Below are 15,193 nucleotides of genomic sequence, written 5' to 3' on the forward strand. Positions count from 1 at the left end.
AGGTGAAGACGAATACGCTTGTTGGCCAATTGTGAACCCCAGATTTCCATGGCCACTGCCACCGGAAGGAGGTCAATCAGGGTTGGCTCTGCATGCCAATTCCTGAAAACCCAGAAAGCAGGCCAATTCGCTGAACCCAATTTGTTACCCAGACGAATGCTGAAACCAGTTTGGCTTGACGCTGCGAAAAACAAACCCATGTCCTCATTTGAGCATTCTGACTCCTGAAAGCAAGTCCTACCATTGTAGTTGTTGAGGAACAGCTTCCATGTGTTTAAATCAGAACGTAGATGTGCTGTAATCCTGATTCTATGGTGGCTTTGTTTCACTCCTCTCGTGGCTATCATTAATCTGCGCGAGAAGATCCTGCCCGCTGGCATGACCCTACAGGCAAAATTCAAGGAGCCAAGCATTGACTGCATTTGCGTCAATGTGACTTTACCAACCGAAATACATCCGCTGATGAGATCCAGCAGTTTTTTAATTTTCTCCATCGGCAACCTAAATTCCATGGCGAGCGAATCGATTTCGATCCCGAGGAATGTGATCACTGATACTGGCCCAATCGTTTTCTCAGGGGAAAGTGGGACCCCAAAATGTTCCATGGCATCTTTGAATTGGGCTAGGGTTGTGGAGCAAACATCTGATCCAGCTGGACCAACTATCAAAAAGTCATCGAGATAATGCGTGATGGCGGTTTGCCGAGTGATTTTGCGAGCAACCCATTCTAAAAACGTACTAAATAATTCGAAATAAAAACAGGAAATAGAACACCCCATGGGAAGACATGTGTCATAATAGTATAGATCCTCAAATTTAGCTCCCAGTAGGTGGTGACAGTCCGGGTGTACCGGAAGCAGCCGGAACGCGGATTCTATGTCCGATTTTGCCATAAGGGCCCCCGGGCCCGCGCTTCTGACTAAGTCGATCGCTTTGTCAAAGGAAATGTAAGTGACGGCTGTTTCATCCCTGGGTATACCATCGTTAACCGACATACCCTTGGGGTATGACAGGTGAGGAATTAATCGGTATTTACCTGACTCTTTTTTGGGAACTATACCCAAGGGTGAAACCCGCAAGTTAGGAAAAGGTGGGGAATTAAAGGGACCGCAAAAGCGACCCAATCTGATTTCCTTGTTCAACTTCGCTGCTAGTACGTCGGGTAATTCCTTTGCGGATTGTAAGTTTGTGGCCGATTGTGGCTCCGGGGACCAATTAAATGGGATGAAGAAACCATATGAGAAACCGAAACGCAGTTGCGCCGCAGCCGCTTTATTGGGATATTTGTCCAGCCACGGCTCCATTCTTTTTACGCTCACTGGCGTCGTTAACCTCACCTGTAGAGGGATTTTTTCCGGAGTTAGCTTTTTGGGGTGGTCGTGTGCATTTTGCCACAGGGTGGGGGCCTCCGCACGCTGAACATTCATGTCTATATTTGCAGAGCCCATAAAACTTACAGTGTCCTTCATTAAATAACCAGCATGAACCTGGTCTACGCATGACTGTTGCTGCCGCGTTGTTACCGGACCCGGCAGCGGACCCGTGAAAGGATTGGGTTGCTCTTTGCGCCATCATCAAGCGGAGCCACGAATCCGTGGCTTTCATACCCCAGCCTAATTGGGGGTTGGCGGCCAAGCGACGGCGGAAATCTTTCCACCATGCTGATCCCCCGTGTGCCTTATAGGAGTTGTAGATGCTATCTAGGTATATAAATAGCTCGGAGCACCTTTCAGGGTGCTTTTCCCCCATAACGCATCCCAGGACCGCAAACGCTTGCAACCAATTATTGATGGTTTTTGCAACTTTTGGTTTACGTTCATATGTTTTTTCTCCCAACCGCCTCTCTCTATCTATCGAGTGCTGGTCCGTGGAGACCAGGGACCATATGTCAATGAAATCATTAGCCCAAATTTGTTCCTTGATGGCGCTATCCAAGTGAGCTCCTAACGGAGGGACCCCACAGAATAGGCCATCCTTGTACACCTCTGGGCGGGGCGGAGGGGGTTGCCTGCAAGGTCCCGCTGGTTGTAGCAATTTTGGGTTGACATAGATCCTGGCCCCTGTGGCCGCACTTGCTACTGCGTCTGAAATATTGGTGTTGGTTCTCTCCCCTCCCCATGCCCCGATAAAGGGGTACTCACCAATCGGTGCATTGGCCTCCGGACAGCTTACTTCCCGTGCCACGGGAGTCGACGGACCTTGGCGTTCCATGCGCTGTATGGACCTACGACGAGAGGACTCCTGCCTGTGTGACCTGCCTGAAGAACTATCGGATGAAGAGGGCGAGCGCCAACGCGAAGCTCTAGACCGTCTGCTACGCCGGCTGGACCTAGATCTATATGAACGCCGTTTGCTACCATGACGATCGCGCTTCCTATGTCTGCTTCTGCGATGCTCTCTAGGGGATGACGATGATGATCTGCGCGCGGGGCGGATACCCGCACTCTGTCTGTTATCCAGAGCCGGGGTGCCAGCACCCTGACTTGGGGCACGAACACCGGTTGCCATCAGTGATATTGACGCTGAGGCGTTCTGGTGTTCCCCTACCGCCGCCTGCGAGGGAATAATTTGCCCGCCCGGTATTTGTGAATACGGTGTGCTAAAAATAAGTGGGTAAGGTGGAAACTGTGAGTCGCCCCCTATACTAGTCTGGGAGTATGCACCGTGCTGACCTGATGCTAATATTATGTGGGGTGAGCCCATGTTCTGCTGTGCTACAGCTGCCCCATCCTTGTCCCTGACAGTATTATCATTAGCTTCCCCTGCGTTGCTTGAAAGTGGAGGAATACCTCCCTGCGGAGCCTCAGCCTCCTTTCCTGCCGTGCCCGAGTCCTGCAAGGAAGCTGATGTTCCCTGAACTCCCCCCCATGCTGTTTCTAGTTAGGTGCCCAACTCCGGCTAATACTGCTGGCACCTGCAGTCCTGCACTCCCTCTTATTGTGCCCGGGGCAGAAGGGGGAATAAAGCTTAAGTCGCTAGTCCTCGACTCTTGTGTCTCCCCCACCTGCTGCAGTGCACTTCCTCCCGTCCCACTGGCGCCGAGAGCAGCAGGGGCGCGCGCACGAGAGCTGCGCGCTCTCTTTTTTTAAATCGCTGGCGGGCTCAGCCGTGCCGGAGGCCGGGTGGCTCTGCGAGAGCGCCGACCCTCCGGCGGCGCCGCCGCCTGCATCATGGCAGGGAAGGAGTCGCTCCTGGTCAGCAAAGCTGCTAGCCAAGCGCTGCCTTCCCTGCCGATCCTCTCCCTCACCGCACTCTCCAGCGGGTCCATCACATCGGCAGCCCAACAGGTCCGGGTCCTGGGATCGGATGTGATTTCGGCGCTTCCTGGCGCCAAGAGCAGGAGATAAGCCCTGCCCCCTCCTCGGGGAGTTAACCCCGTATACAGCCTTGCCTCACTCGATGGGAGATCTCTCACCAACAAGCGTGGGGAAGGCGTAGCAGTCAGGGGACAGCAGCATGAGCCGCAGTGTCCCAAACACACATTCAGCTTTATATAGTAGATTTAAGTTGTGCTGCTGTGATACCATAATTTCCCACGGGATCAATAAAGTGTATCGTATCGTATCGTATATATATATATAGACAAAACATGCACTATACACACCTCTATATAAAGATGTACATTTTGGGGCACTTCCCTTCTACAGAAACCTTGTCCTCTTATTCTCTGTTGTGAATTCTGTGGCTGAATTCACTCCTGTGGTCACAAGTGGTGCTGCAGCTTCTGAGCTTCCTCCCTCAGGTGTTCTGGTGAGCTCGTTAACTGCTTCATTATTTAACTCCGCCTGATGCTGCTATCCTTGCTCCTTGTCAATGTTTCAGTGTTGGATCTGAGCTTCTCCTGATTGTTCCTGTGACCTGCTGCTCTGTATAGCCAAGTGCTTTTTGCTTTTTTTTTGTTGCTTTTTTTCTGTCCAGCTTGTCTTTTGTTTTGCTGGAAGCTCTGAGACGCAAAGGGTGTACCGCCGTGCCGTTAGTTCGGCACGGTGGGTTTTTTTTGCCCCCTTTGCGTGGTTTTGCTTTAGGGTTTTTTGTAGACTGCAAAGTTCGCTTTACTGTCCTCGCTCTGTCCTAGAATATCGGGCCCCACTTTGCTGAATCTATTTCATCCCTACGTTTTGTCTTTTCATCTTACTCACAGTCATTATATGTGGGGGGCTGCCTTTTCCTTTGGGGAATTTCTCTGGGGCAAGTCAGGCCTATTTTTCTATCTTCAGGCTAGCTAGTTTCTTAGGCTGTGCCGAGTTGCCTAGGTAGTTGTTAGGCGCAATCCACAGCCGCTTTTAGTTGTGTTTAGGATAGGATCAGGTGTGCAGTCTACAGAGTTTCCACGTCTCAGAGCTCGTTCTTGTATTTTTGGGTATTTGTCAGATCACTGTGTGCGCTCTGATCGCTAAGCACACTGTGTTTCTGGATTGCCTTCATAACACCTGTCATTAGCAAACATAACAATTCTCCTTTCAGCCAAGAAAATGAGGCTTTTCCAAGTATGACTCCATATACAGGGTTTTTCCAGACGTACGTTCTTCTCTTGTCCATTATCTTCCTGACCTCCTCAGCATAAGCTCCTCATCGTGTCCCTGCCCCTTCTACTGTGCCTGATGAGTCCCCCTGAAAACACTATTAATACTCTGATACCCTATAGTGCAAAGTCCTGAAAAGTAAATGCCCCCAGCAAATGGTGCTCCTGAGGCTAGTTTCACATAAATGTACCGTTACACTAAACGATTTACCAACGATCACGACCAGCGATACGACCTGGCCATGATCGTTGTTAAGTCGTTGTGTGGTCGCTGGGGAGCTGTCACACAGACCGCTCTCCAGCGACCAACGATCCGGGGAATGACTTTGGCATCATTGAAATTGTCTTCAACTATGCCGAAGTCCCCGGGTAACCAGGGTAAACATCGGGTTACTAAGCGCAGGGCCGCGCTTAGTAACCTGATATTTACTCTGATTACCATTGTAAAAGTAAAAAAAAAAAAAACACTACATACTTACATTCCGATGTCTGTCACGTTCCCCGCCGTCAGCTTCCCTGCACTGTGTAAGCGCCGGCCGTAAAGCAGAGCGGTGACGTCACCGCTGTGCTCTGCTTTACGGCCGGCCGGCGCCGACACAGTGCAGGGAAGTGCGGCCCTGCACTTAGTAACCCGATGTTTACTTTGGTTACAGGTGAACAGCGGGGTGATCAGCGACCAAAAAAATGTCCTGATCATTCCCCACAACCAACGATCTCCCAGCAGGGGCCTGATCGTTGGTCGCTGTCACACATAAAGATATCGTTAGCGGGATCGTTGCTACGTCACAGATCGCTCTGTCATACACCCCTTCTGAACTGCGTCTTGGCACCAACCAGAGTAATGATGTCGTCACACAGTCTACACTGTACGTTTCAAGGAATCAGCATAGAACAGGGCAAGAACTGCAGGGTGCTAGAGATGGCCAGAACGAGGGACTCCAATGCTACAGACGCAAACCCTGCCACTGCTATGGGGACAGAATAATCTCTGTACAGCAGAGGTGTCAAACTGCATTCCACAAACCATGCGTGTTTTCAAGATTTCCTTAGCTTTGCACAAGGTGCTGCAATCATTATGTGTGTAGGTGATTAAATTATCACCTGTGCAGTACAAGGAAATCCTGAAAACATGACCTGTTTGCAGCCCTTGAGGAATGCAGTTTGACACCCCTGCTGTACAGGAGAGTGCGCACGTCTTCGCTGGGAGGTAGATCTCTGTGTTTGCACCTGGGATAAGGGCTATACATGTTGATCTAAGACTCCTCGACAGATGTAACCTGGTATTGCCATCACGAGTCCTTCACATCTGCAGTATTTCACCTCCTTAGTCTTTTCTTCATAGGAGATTAAAAAATGAGCTTCTGGATATAAGGAGAAAAGGTGCAAAGAGGGGGAGTCAGCGATACAGTGATCGCGCCTGTGCCCGATGTCAGCAGAATGTGGGACGTCTGCTCCCTAAAACAAACACTTGTCGGAGTTGCAACCACCTAGTGTGCAAAGATTGTCGGATGGAGACCTCAGCTGGAGGATGGAAGTGCAATGTTTGCATCAAGGAGGCGTGAGTTCCATGTACATTCAGTTTATAAAGTTCTGTTATCACTCAAAGTCTTGTAAAATCAAATATAAGAGATGGAGCTGCAGAGATCACAGATAGTCGCTCTCGTAAAGGGGTCCTCTGATCTGGCCAATCACTACTGGTCGGATCTGTTATAAGCTAATCACAAAGTATCCCCTGTTAAAGTTGCTTTCACACATCAGTTTTCGCCGGATTGAGCCTGATGGTAAATAACTGATCTATAAAAGCAGCTTAGAACCTATTTACCGTACTCCGTATTTGCAGGATTTTTCTTTTGCTTGCTTCTAACTTGGGTCTGGCTCTGGCTAACATTTCTCTGCGGAGCTTCTTCATTGTGAAGATTTCGAACATGAACATCTCATATACTTTCAATGTTTGCAGGGAGCTGAAGAAATCAACAGGAGATTGGTTTTTTGACCAGAGAGTCAATCGTTTTGCCAACAGACTCGGCAGCGACTTAGTGAGGATCTCGCTACGCCGTAAACTTCCAGCTCCAGGTAGATTTGCTTCTGTTCTAAATGCATTGGCCTGAAGGGAATGTTTCCAAGAAGCATAGGGATCAGTCTATCATGAGCTTTGTGCCTTTTTATGGGCTTCTAATCTTGGTCATCTCTTTGCATTGCTTATTTTGAACCAAAGTTTTTCTTCCTACAGATTTATGATCGGACTCTAAAAGGCTGCCATTATTTGAAGCAATTTCGTTTCCATGGAAGGGTGGATAAAAGTGTTATTTTCCCAGTTACAAAGAGAATCCCATATTTGTCTATAGTTGGACAGATTTTGTATTCTCTATTCATCTTTTGATTATTTTGTCACAATTTGCACTGCGAATAACTGACTGTAAAACAACTAATTCCTGGTAATAATTGTTTTCTGAGATGGAAATACCAGAGCATTTCTTTTTTGAGCATAAAATACTAGTAATGAATGGCTCTGTGTACTGACAGCCTGGGAGCTGTTGCCTGATCCGGACATGATTGCCTAGATTTAACTACAGTAATCTAAATGTACCGTATATACTCGAGTATAAGCCGAGATTTTCAGCCCATTTTTTTTAGGCTGAAAGTGCCCCTCCCGGCTTATACTCGAGTCTTTGTCCCAGGGGGTCAGAGGGGGAGTGGCGGCTGTCACATCATACTCGCCCTCCCAGTGTGGTCTCTGCACGTCCCTGCTTCTCAGATGGTCTCGGCGACGGCAGCTCTTCCTGTGCTCAACAGCCACATGGTACCGCACATTAAAGGGAACCTGTCACCCCGTTTTTTGAGATTGAGCTATAAATACTGTTAAATAGGGCCTGCGCTGTGTGTTCCTATAGTGTATGTAGTGTACCCCGATTCCCCATGTATGCTGAGAAATAACTTACCAAAGTCGCCGTTTTCGCCTGTCAATCAGGCTGGTCAGGTCGGGAGGGCGTGGTGACATCGCTGGTTCTTCCTCAGCTTTACGTTGGTGGCGTAGTGGCGTAGTGGTGAAGACACAGCGCGCGATCTGCGCTGTCATCCCTTTCGTCGGTGGGGGCGGCCATCTTCCTGGGGCCGCGCGTGCGCAGATCGAGTGCTCTGCTGCACGGGGCTTCAGGAAAATGGCCGCGGGATGCCGCGCGTGCGCATTAGAGATCGCGGCGGCCATTTTCCCAAAGCCGAGATGCAAACTCGGCTTTGGGAAAATGGCCGCCGCGATCTCTAATGCGCACGCGCGGCATCCCGCGGCCATTTTCCTGAAGCCCCGTGCAGCAGAGCACTCGATCTGCGCACGCGCGGCCCCAGGAAGATGGCCGCCCCCACCGACGAAAGGGATGACAGCGCAGATCGCGCGCTGTGTCTTCACCACTACGCCACTACGCCACCAACGTAAAGCTGAGGAAGAACCAGCGATGTCACCACGCCCTCCCGACCTGACCAGCCTGATTGACAGGCGAAAACGGCGACTTTGGTAAGTTATTTCTCAGCATACATGGGGAATCGGGGTACACTACATACACTATAGGAACACACAGCGCAGGCCCTATTTAACAGTATTTATAGCTCAATCTCAAAAAACGGGGTGACAGGTTCCCTTTAAAGTAATGAATATGGACACGACTCCACTCCCATAGGTGTGGAGCGCATTTTCATTACTTTAATGAGCGGTACCATGTGACCGCTGAACACAGGAATAAGCTGCCGGCGCCGAGACCATCTGAGAAGCAGGGACGTGCAGAGACCGCGCTAGGAGGGTGTGAGTATGACGGGGAGGGTGAGCCATGCAATATTCACCTGTCCCTGTTCCACCGCCGGGCTGTGTCTTCCGCGTCCTCTGGCTATGATGTTCAGGTCAGAGGGAGCGATGACATGTTCAGTGCGTGCTCTCTGCCTGAACAGTCACTGCAGAGACCCGGAAGACCCAGTGGCACGTGGCATTGGAATGGGGACAGGTCAATATCGCAAATGCTGGTGTCCTGAGCCCGTGGCGACATCGGTACCCGGCTGCCATAGAGCGCCGTTGTCCCCGCCTGCTCAGGACACCAGAACCTGGCTCCCAGAGAGGTGAGTATGTCTTTTTTTTTTTCTTTTTTTTTAAACGCAGCAGCATATTGGGGTTATATTATTCTATGGAGCATCTTATGAGGGCCATCAACTTTTATGGAGCATCTTATGGGGGCCATCAACTTTTATGGAGCAGCATATGGGGGATATTATTCTATGGAGCATCTTATGGGACCATCATTAACCTTTTATGCAGCATTATATGGGGCATGTTTTAATATGGAGCATCTTATGGGGCCATTATTAACCTTATGGAGCATTATATGGGGCGTATTTTGTATGGAGCATCTTATGGGCCCATCATGAACTGTATGGAGCATTATATGGGGCTCCTGATTCAATATACATATTCAAAAACACTTAAGCTACTGATGTCTCAATTAATTTTACTTTTATTGGTATCTATTTTTATTTTTGAAATTTACCAGTAGCTGCTGCATTTCCCACCCTAGGCTTAAACTCAATAAGTTTTCCCATTTTTTTGTGGCAACATTAGGGGTCTCTGCTTATACTCGGTTCGGCTTATACTCTGGTATATACGGTACTTTTTTATAGGGGCATTCTACCCTGTCTAGAAAATAGGGGAGAACTTTCCGACCACTGAGATAACCACAAATCTCGAGAACTGGAATTCTGATGTCCCATTTTTGAATAGAGCAGCAGTGCCCATGATCAACTACCACTCCATTCGTGTGGGGGTCTTAATAACTTCTAAACTTGAGCATACCCCCTTAATACCTTATAATAAGTATATTCACATCAAATATAAAACCTGTTAGTGCTCAACTGAAAATGGTCAATGTACTGCTGTTTAGTGATGAGCTAATTTGTTCGGAAAACGATCGCCAAACATTAAAATGGCACATTTGTATTCGTGACTGGAAACACAAGCAAAATTGTATAAAATCGGTAAAAATCGGAAACATTCAGTAAAAAGTGTGGGAAAATATTTGCGTTGCCACTAACGTATTTTCAGCACTTTAGCACCGATAATGGTGGTGTATCATGAGCGTTTGGTGAGGGGAGGGGGTTTGCAAAGCTCAGAGATGCCACGTTCTTGTGAACAGAAAGTCATTTTTCTTCCTTAACTTTGTGTGCGCGTTGCGTCTAGCCAATCAGGGTATAGGAAACATCCACAATGTCCTCACACTACGGCTTGTGTCATTGGCTGCTGAAATCACATGTTCCTCTCCATATAAAGAGTGGACATCTTGTTTTAGCACCACTTTGACAGTGCAGAGAGGCTGCTCCTGACGCTGGCACTGTTGGCAGCAAGATTTCAGCTAGTTAGCTAGGCGGTTGTATATCAGTCAGATAGTGTAGCTAGCCAGTGTCCAGTATGTTTGTTAAATTGACATTCCAGCACTTTTTTTTTGCCCATTACTGAGGTCCACAGACAAAGCCAGAAGGGCACATGTCCTACAAGTGTGTTGTGCACTGCTTCTATTGGGCTCCATGCACCAGCATAGCATTCTAATTAATATTACATCACTAGCTAAATGTGAAGCAGCCCGCTGTATCCCACCTTGTCATTTAGTGCTGTGGTGACATGAAACTGTCTGCAGACCTAACGCACGTTAAAAAAATATATATAATTTTTCAGTTGCAAAAAGTTAGACAACCCGCCGTATCACACTTTTTCATTTTGTTGGGTTGAAATTAAGCCGTCTGCAGATCTCACGCACATTACCCAAATTTTTTTTCTGTTGCTAAACTTTATACTGCAAGGGACCTGACATTAAAATAGTTTGTATCATCTAGTGTGTTATAGAGGCCTGATCCAGAGACCACCAAAAAATTCTTCTGTTCCTAGTGTCATACAGTAGGGTACATTTGACTTTCATGTTTGTAGCATAACATCTTTGTCATACAGGCCTCATCCACACTCAAGCAATTATTTTTTTCTGTGACTAACACGATGCAGCATGCCATATTTCACCTTGCAATTTACTGTAGCTGAAATTCAGCTGTTTGCCGAGGTGTTGCAGAGTTTACAATCTAATTTTTTGTTGCAAATACTGTGCTCCTACCACACGATATGAGCAACAATGCTGGGGAAAAAGCGAGGCCGTGGTAGAAGAGGAATTAAGCTTGGTGTTCAAGGTGTACATGGGGTAGGTGGTAAAGTTAGTGAAAGCACTAGTGAACCAACAATGTCAAGTCCTATGCAAAGACATCTGACAACTTCTGTTACTGGACGGGCTCCTCCACTACCTTTCTTTGGCAGATGCACAGCGGTACGCCTTGTTGATGATGCACAGAAAGAGCATGTGCTCGAGTGGATGGCACGCGCAGCTACAATTGACCTCTCCTCCTCCTCCACCTCTTCATCACACCCACTACAGTCCACAGAGGTGGTACCCAAATTCCACTTGCTTCCCCCCTCGTCCCAACTCTCCAACCATACAACTGACCATACGGAACCTCAGATGGGTGAGTTTGAAGAGCTGTTCACACATTCTATGCCATGGTCATCAGAAGTGTACTTAAAAGCTTCACAGAGTCAAGAGGAGGAAATCTGCACCGATGCCCAAATTGTTTTGTAGCTTGGATCCAGGGCAGGATGAAGTTGGGTCCGAACAGCATCCTGACCCTCATCATTAGACGTTAACCCCTGGGGGGAGGTGATCCCGACGAGACTCAGATATCTGAGGCTCACCCGGAATGTACTGTGCTGTCAGGACAGGAAGATAAGGAGGGTGACTCAAAGGGCGAGGAATGTGATAACACAAATGATGATGATGGCGGTGTTAGATTCTAGTTGACGTGAATATAATAGAGGCATATAGCTGAGTAGGTCATCTGAGGAGAAAGTCGTGGAGGTTACGAGCACTAAGACAACTAAGTAATTAAACAGACAAACTATTATTTCTTATATTTAGGGACTCTATAGTGACTGGGTCTGTTCCGCAGGACTGGCACATAGCAAATATGGTACCAATATTCAAAAAGGGCTCTAAAAATGAACCTGGAAATTATAGGCCAGTAAGTCTAACCTCTATTGTTTGTAAAATATTTGAAGGGTTTCTGAGGAATGTTATTCTGGATTATCTCGATGAGAATAACGGTTTAAGTCTATATCAGCATGGGTTTGACAGGAGCGATTCCTCATAAACCCATCTAATCAGTTTTTATGAAGAGGTAAGCTATAGATTGGACCACGGTGATTCATTGGACGTGGTATATCTGGATTTTTCCAAAGCGTTTGATACCGTGCCGCACAAGAGGTTGGTACACAAAATGAGAATTCTGGGTCTAGTGATAGAAAGCAGAGGGTGGTTATAAATGGTAGATTCTCTAACTGGGTCGCTGTGACCAGTGGGGTACCGCAGGGGTTGGTGTTGGGACCTGTTCTCTTCAACACATTTATTAACGATCTGGTAGAAGGTTTACATAGTAAAATATCGATATTTGCAGATGATACAAAACTATGTAAAGCTGTCAATACAAGAGAAGATAGCATTCTGCTACAGTTGGATCTGGATAAGTTGGAAACTTGGGCCGAGAGGTGGCAGATGATAAATGTAAGGTTATATACATGGGAAGAAGGAATCAATATCACCATTACACACTGAACAGGAAAACAATGGGTAAATCTGACACTGAGAAGGACTTGGGGATCCTAGTTAATGATAAACTTACCTGGAGCAGCCAGTGGCTTCCAATGCAAACAGGATCATGAGGTGCATTAAAATAGGTCTGGATACACATGATGAGAGCATTATACTGCCTCTGTACAAATCCCTGTTTATACCGCAAATGGAGTACTGTGTACAGTTTTGGGCTCAGGAACGATATATTGGAACTAGAGAGAGTACAAAGGAGGGCAACAAAATTAATAAAGGGGATGGGGGAACTACAATACCCAGAGAGATTAGTAAAATTAGGATTATTTAGTCTAGAAAAAAGACTGAGGGGTGATCTAATAACCATGTATAAGTATATATAATAATGGGAGAATGCAAATATCTCTCCAAGGATCTGTTTTTACGGAGGAAGGTGATGGTCACAAGGGGGCATTCTCTGCGTCTGGAGGAGAGAAGGTTTTTCCACCAACATAGAAGAGGATTCTTTACTGTTAGGGCAGTGAGAATCTGGAATTGCTTGCCTGAGGAGGTGGTGGTGATGGCGAACTCAGTCGAGGGGTTTGAGAGGCCTGGATGTCTTCCTGGAGCGTAACAATATTGTATCTTACAGTTATTAGGTTCTTTACAAGGACGTAAATCTGGGGATTTAGGCTGCTGTCTCACTAGCAGTATTTGGTCAGTATTTTACCTCAGTATTTGTAGCCAAAACCAGGAGTTGGTGATAATTGCAGAAGTGGTGCATATGTTTCTATTATACTTTTCCTCTATTTGTCCCACTTCTGGTTTTGGCTTACAAATACTGAGGTAAAATACTGACCAAATACTGCTAGTGTGACGGCAGCCTTATTCTGATTGAATATAGGCTGAACTGGATGGACAAATGTCTTTTTTCGGCCTTGCTAATTATGTTATGTCACGTACTCGCTTCTCAGCACGTGACTTGGGGTTGCACCTACAAGGGTTAATTTATCTCCTTTCACTCCGCCCAGCATTCACCTCTGTCCTATGCTGCAATGGGAGCATAAATCACACCCCAATACAGACCATGTACCCCCGCTTCATACACGCTGCCACCACTCACTGAACACAAGGGTGATGACTCCCAGAAATACTACTACTATATGCCAATCACCAGGGTCATACACTCTAAGGCTATGGATTCTTTTAGAGCATAGAAGGATCAGACCTATTAAAGTTTTAAGCTTTAATATAAAAAGGTACAGTGCTTACAATAAAAAGATATAAAATATGGAAATAAAAAGTGACATACAAATATACAAAACAGCGATAGAATGAAAGGGGGAAACTTAGAGATATCAAACGTTGCAGTCTGATATTCTGCTCCTTGAGGGGGGGGGGGGGGAGAAATATGAAATGGATCACATCAGCTTGGCTGCCCCTCAGTCTGTGAACAATTTTCTATGGGTAAAGGCGTAATTTAAAGATTAAACCTGGAGATCAGATTTCTAGACCAGCATCTCCTGTTAATATTCTAATTGCTGGTCTGTGACTGGATCATGGCCACTTTACCAATGAATACATTATTTTTTCCTCCACACGCTTTTACTATGACCTTTCTTCCTCATAGTAAATTAAATTATCAGGATGCAATTGGGTCCTATTTGGAGTCTCTCTTCAAGGCATCAGAAGGTGGGAAATGTTTCAACTTCTGTATTTCCCAGGAAGGCTCCCTGGGGCCCGAGAGCAGGAAACAGTCTTTTCTCAAGATAACATAGGTTATGTCCTTTGTGAAGAGCTGCTGCCTAAGCAGATGTTAATTACTGCTGGTCATGCATTCATACCAATACATATTTTCCACTAAATGTTACATCTCAGACATGCAGTGATGTAACCACAATGAGCAATGCATCATCAGCCACAACTGTGGCTGTGACCAGCAGCGTCCATGGGTCTGCAGTTTGCAATGGTAGCAAGGGTTGCCTAGCCTCTGCCTTTTTTGACACTGCAAAGGATGAGCCAACTCACGTAATCTGCTAACTTTAAAAAAAAAAAAAAAAACTGAGTAGAGGTAAAAAGTGCAATAATTTGACTACTACATGTATGGACCTTCACATGTGCAATCAACATGCATTACTCTGGGAATCCCACTGCACAAAAATGCGGCCCAGCAGACCTCAACAACCCTCAGCGGCCCCATCAATTGCATCTGCTGCTTCTTCCTCCTCTGTTACTGTGCCAACTATGAGACGCAGGTCTTCTACTGCAGAACCTCGAGTTCTTTACCCGCTCCAGTCACTCTGTCCAAGAGCCCACCATCAGCTGTAACTGAAGCGGACATGCTTGCTGTTTTTAACCGATCTCAGAGAATCAGCACACCACAACTTTCTCTAACCACCGTAACATGTCCACCTGCACCTCTCACACAGTCCAGCAGTTTGTCTGGTTCACCATACTCTGGCCTCTCTCAGCACTGCAGCCAGCCCTCGGTCCTGCAGTTGTGGTCACGGAAAAGATTGTTTCCTCCTACACATGACAAAGCTAAAAGGTTGAACCCCACCATCTCCAATCTGTTGGCCATGGAAATGTTGCCTTTCCACCTGGTAGATACAGATGGTTTCTGAAACTGATTGCCGTCGCAGTCCCCCAGTAATAATAATCTTTATTTTTATATAGCGCTAACATATTCTGCAGCGCTTTTCAGTTTGCACACATTATCGTCGCTGTCCCCGATGGGGCTCACAATCTAAATTCCCTATCAGTATGTCTTTTTGGAGTGTGGGAGGAAAAAGGAGTACCCGCAGGAAACCCACACACACAGTCCTTGGTGGGATTTGAACCCAGGACCCCAGCGCTGCAAAGCTGCAGTTTTAACCACTGAGCTACCGTGCTGCCCAGTACCAATTGCTCAGTCGCCATTACTTTTCTAAGAAAGCTGTGCCTGCGCTACACCAGCATTTCGCAGACATCATCCGTTCCTTGACTAAATATCTGTCTGCCATGGTGCATTTCACTACAGGCACAT

General features: G+C 46.9%; 1 protein-coding gene across 5 annotated transcripts in view; it reads left to right on the forward strand.

The window, feature by feature from the left end:
- Nucleotides 1–15,193, forward strand: part of SYTL4 (synaptotagmin like 4) — a 185,663-nt gene that overhangs the window by 83,191 nt on the left and 87,279 nt on the right. For 3 of the 5 annotated variants that reach the window (XM_069746070.1, XM_069746071.1, XM_069746074.1), the window contains 2 exons: nt 5,865–6,080; nt 6,480–6,595. In XM_069746070.1, coding sequence (XP_069602171.1) covers nt 5,865–6,080; nt 6,480–6,595 — 332 coding nt within the window. Of the gene's footprint in view, nt 1–5,864; nt 6,081–6,479; nt 6,596–10,609; nt 11,057–15,193 lie in introns of those variants that run through there. The other 2 variants (XM_069746073.1, XM_069746072.1) reach the window with 2 other exon arrangements.

This window comes from Ranitomeya imitator, chromosome 2 (assembly GCF_032444005.1).
Source record: "Ranitomeya imitator isolate aRanImi1 chromosome 2, aRanImi1.pri, whole genome shotgun sequence".
In the NCBI taxonomy this organism is placed as follows: Eukaryota; Metazoa; Chordata; class Amphibia; order Anura; family Dendrobatidae; genus Ranitomeya; species Ranitomeya imitator.